The 4,326-nt window shown below is 40.3% G+C and overlaps 1 protein-coding gene across 1 annotated transcript in view; it reads left to right on the top strand.

Annotated features, from left to right (window-relative positions):
- Window positions 1-4,326, top strand: part of LOC119415806 (CD82 antigen) — a 30,560-nt gene that overhangs the window by 21,925 nt on the left and 4,309 nt on the right. The window contains exon 6 of the mRNA XM_037682977.1: window positions 2,279-2,377. Within this exon, the coding sequence (XP_037538905.1) occupies window positions 2,279-2,377 (99 nt within the window). The remainder of the gene's footprint in view (window positions 1-2,278; window positions 2,378-4,326) is intronic.

Genomic DNA, 4,326 nt, shown 5'->3' with positions numbered 1-4,326 from the left:
AGAGAGAGAGAGAGCAACAGATAGAGAGACAGAGAGAGAGAGAGAGCAACACATAGAGAGACAGAGAGAGCGAGAGAGAGAGAGAGCGAGAGAGAGAGAGGAGATGGACTAAAGAAGATTTTTTTTGACTACTGTAGAGGAAGTCACCAACATTCTCCGGTTGTCGTCTAACTTCCTCCTGTAGAATATTTTTGGTTGTTTTGCCGATAGATGGAGTGAGATATTTGTTCAGGTGTTATTAAAGCTTCCTTACTTTCTGTGTGAAAAAATGATCATCTCAAGGACAAAAACAGCTCTTTCTCTTTAAGTCTTTGGTGACACACCACCCCCTGCAGGTGGAGTCACCTAAAGGATTTTAATCAGTTGAACACTTCGAGATGGCAGCACGGTGGTGCAGTTGGTAGAGCTGCTGCCTCTCAACGAAAAGGTTGTCCATTCAAATCTCAGTCTGGGACCTTTCTGAGTGGAGTTTGCATGTTCTCTCCATCTCCGGGTCCTCCGGTTTCCTCCCACAGACCAAAAACATGCGTGTTAGGCTGATTGGTAACTCTAAATTGTCCCTAGGTGTGAGAGAGAGAGTGAATGTTTGTTTGTCTCTATGTGTCCCTGTGATGGACTGGAGACCTGTCCAGGGTGTCCCCCATCTCTCACACAGTGACTGTTGGATATGGGCACCATTCATTCAACCTTTACTTAAACAGGTTAGTCCCATTGAGCCATGAGGACTCGTTTCCAAGAGAGACCATGACCCCTGAAAAGGAAGAAGTGGGTAAAGATAACGGATGAGTGGAACATTTAGAGACTTAGTTAAAAAGTTAGTGGGGAGTTAGATCAACAATACCCCAAAAAACAAGAAGAAAACATTTATTATCACAAAACAGAGTATGAGCAGGGCCAAACACTCTAAACTCGTGTTGTTTTGTTTGTTTGTTACCCAGAATGTGTGTTGATTAGTTTTCCCCATACCTCTGTCTGAGTCACTGTTCTCCACTTTTGCTCCTGTGTTCACTTCCTGCTGTCAGCATGCTGTAAGACAATACTTTAAATCATCATAAACCTGCAGCCTTTTATTGTGAAAGTCTCACCTGCCTTTTTTAATCTTTTCTGAGATACCTGATCCACATGACCGCAGGCGGCTGCTGAGCAAAAGAAGATTATTAATGTTAAGCGGTCCTTTATAATGACACGTGTAATGAGTAATAGTGGGGCAGCCTTGTGCTTTGTGTCGAGGGGAGTGTTCTGTTTGAACACATCACGTTTTAATTTCACTCTGGACATTAAAAGCTGCTCTGCTGATGGACCAGCCTGTGTTGATGGAGGCAGTTTTAGGTGTTTGTGTGAACATGTGTGTTTCTGTGCCAGCCCATGTAAGAGTGTGTTGCCTTCCTCACACTCCCTGTGTTTAGGGCCCACCACAGGGCAGGGTGGGGCTCGTTCCCAGAACAGGGTGAGGCTCTCGCTCATCTTCTGCACAACTGCGCCGCAGCTCTCACCCTGTAGTCTCGCACTCGTTCACACAGTCAGGTTCTCCGTACGCTGTGTTTGTGCAGTGTGTCAGCAGAACATGAGGCTTTGCGTGTGTGAACTGTGGCGCTCCTCTCACAAACATGAGGATGAACTGCGCCGAACGTTGTGGTGCGGTTGTGTTTGTTTTCTTGACTTCAGCACTCCCTCTGCGTCAGGAATGAGTCTCTGCCACAAGTGGTGCACATGTGACGTGCATGTGAGTCTCGTTGAGAAGTGATAGCAGGATGGATGACGGATCGTGGCCTTTTCCTTAATAGGCCTGTCACAATAACAAATTTTGCTGGACGATTAATTGTTTCAGAAATTATTGTGATAAATGATAATATTGTTTTAAATTTGACAATAATTAGTAATTATTGTCAAATTTAAGAAGAAAGGTTGGTGAATTTTGTGTGTAGTAACTTTTTAGACCACCGGATGGCAGTATAAGACTGTTTGAACCGAAGGATGGATAGTGAGGGAGCGAGCAGCGTGTCTCTTTAAGAAAAATGGGAGGGAGGCCCCATGACGTGACATGGGCTGTCTCTCTTTGGTTCTCAAAACGGCGGACACTCGATGCAGTTTGAGCTCTTTAGCATAGCATTTGTCACACAAAGCTTTTAATAAAAAATCGGTAAACAAGTTTTCAGCTTCTTTTTGCAGAGAAAAACAACTTTTTATCTTTCGGCAAGACGGAGAAACCGAAAAAGTCTATTTCATTCCTTCCTTAAACTCTGTGTTTGTAATAATTACTCTTTTCTTTTCTTTTCAGCTGAAACACGAGATGTCCAACATCATTAGAGGCATGATGATCAACTACACGGGTCAGAACCGAACCACAGAACAAACCTGGGACTACATTCAGAAGACGGTGAGTCACAGAGCATCTGCTCGTTTATGTCACTCTAAAACTTAGACACAATAAAACTGAACAGGGTTTGAGTCTCGATCACTCAGTGCTTACATCATCGTTCTTGTTGTGGAACCTGAGTCCAGATGTGCTTGACTGACAGATGTGCTCACCGCAGATAACACGTTGAGCAACCAATTTAACCAGATCACTCCAGAAGAGCAACTCATTTGCAGTGCAGAAAATAACCTTAATGAAGTTTAGTAATTCAGGAAGTATTTGTATATTTAGAGTTATTATGCAACAAAAAGCAGCAGCCTGATTCTTGTTTAAAATTTGAAGCTGATGTTTTGGCTTCATGTCTTCGTTTTAATAATCAAATTCTATCATTTGGAAACAGATACATGAACGAAGCTGTTATCTGACGTGATAAGTAGCCTGAGTGTGTTTGTTTTCAGTGTGACTCAAGTGCTTGATAACAAGAGTCACTTCTAAACTACAAAAAACGTTTTTATTTTCATTGTATACATTTAAATAAATCTAGTTTTCACTCTGTATAATCCCCTCTGTCTTTTTATCTCCCTGTCGAAAGGCAGACGTATTCTGGTATTTATATACATATAGTGTCGCATATACTTTTCATCGCCCCAACTCCAAAATGAAGGTCACAAATCAAGGTCAAAATTAAAACACGGTTTTGCTCGTCAAGATCATAACTTCTGATCTGCTCAAGATATTCTAACAAAACTTGATATGGATTTGTACCACCTCTACACGGCGTGATCAGCCCAGCTTCAAGGTTAAGGTCACAAATCAAGGTCAAACATTATACAAGGTTTTTACTTGTCTGAGCCATTGCTATAGATTACTGTCAAGATGACGCCAAGATGGTGCCAGTCACGGCTGGCCATCTGTCACGTATGCTCTGCATGGTTTTATGCTGTTTGTTTGTTTTTTGGTAACTTTATTGTTTTTGGAGCGGCACACGATGTATTTTTTACTGTTTTTAATCTGACAACTGTAAAGCACTGTGGTCAGCTTCTGTTGTTTCTATGTGCTATAGAAATAAATTTATATTAACATTACAGTATACAGTAGTCCCTCGCTACTTTGTGGTTCGCTTATCGCAGATTCGCTCTATCGCAGATTCGCTCTATCGCAGTTTTTCAAAATAAAACTGGACATGATACACAATTGGCTGATTGATGGATGAGCCACACAATTGCCATGGAATTTGTATTTAAAATAAATTATTTTAAATTAATTAGCACCTCCTGCACATTTGTGCAGCCCACACTGCAGGATAAACTTCCTGCTGCAGCTGATCAGATGCTGATTGTGCAGAGTGGAGAAGTGGGCGTGGCCAAGAGCACGTATTTGGCAAAGAGCAGAGGAGGCAGAGAGCTGAAATCATGACACTCTGTGCTCTTTTAGAGTGTTTAGAGTTTAGAAACATTGTTTAGAATATTGCAAGAGTGTGGGAAGAGTTTAGAATGCCTTCATATATATAACTATATAAATACTAAAATAAACTACTACTTACTATCCTGATGCATGCTCAATACTTACTACTTGTACTAGTATTGCTACTTCGCGGTTTTTCACTAATAGCCGGGCTTCAGGGTATGGATCCCCCGCGACAAATGATGAGCCATACCACTCTTCATCCAGACTTTGTGTATTGTATTTGTATTGTATTGTATTGTATTGTATTGTATTGTATTGTGTTTGTATTGTATTGTATTGTATTGTGTTTGTATTGTATTTTATTGTATTGGTATTGTATTGTATTGTATTGGTATTGTATTGTATTGTATTGTATTGTATTGTATTGTATTGTATTTGTATTTGTATTGTATTGTATTTGTATTGTATTTATATTGCATTTGTATTGTATTGTATTGTATTTTATTGTATTTGTATTTGTATTGTATTGTATTTGTATTGTATTGTATTGTATTGTGTTGTAT

The sequence above is a fragment of the Nematolebias whitei genome, chromosome 10, assembly GCF_014905685.2.
Source record: "Nematolebias whitei isolate Nwh7 chromosome 10, NemWhi1, whole genome shotgun sequence".
Lineage (NCBI taxonomy): Eukaryota > Metazoa > Chordata > Actinopteri > Cyprinodontiformes > Rivulidae > Nematolebias > Nematolebias whitei.
Note: the sequence above shows the minus strand (reverse complement) of the source record. Positions and strands in the feature narration are given on the sequence as shown.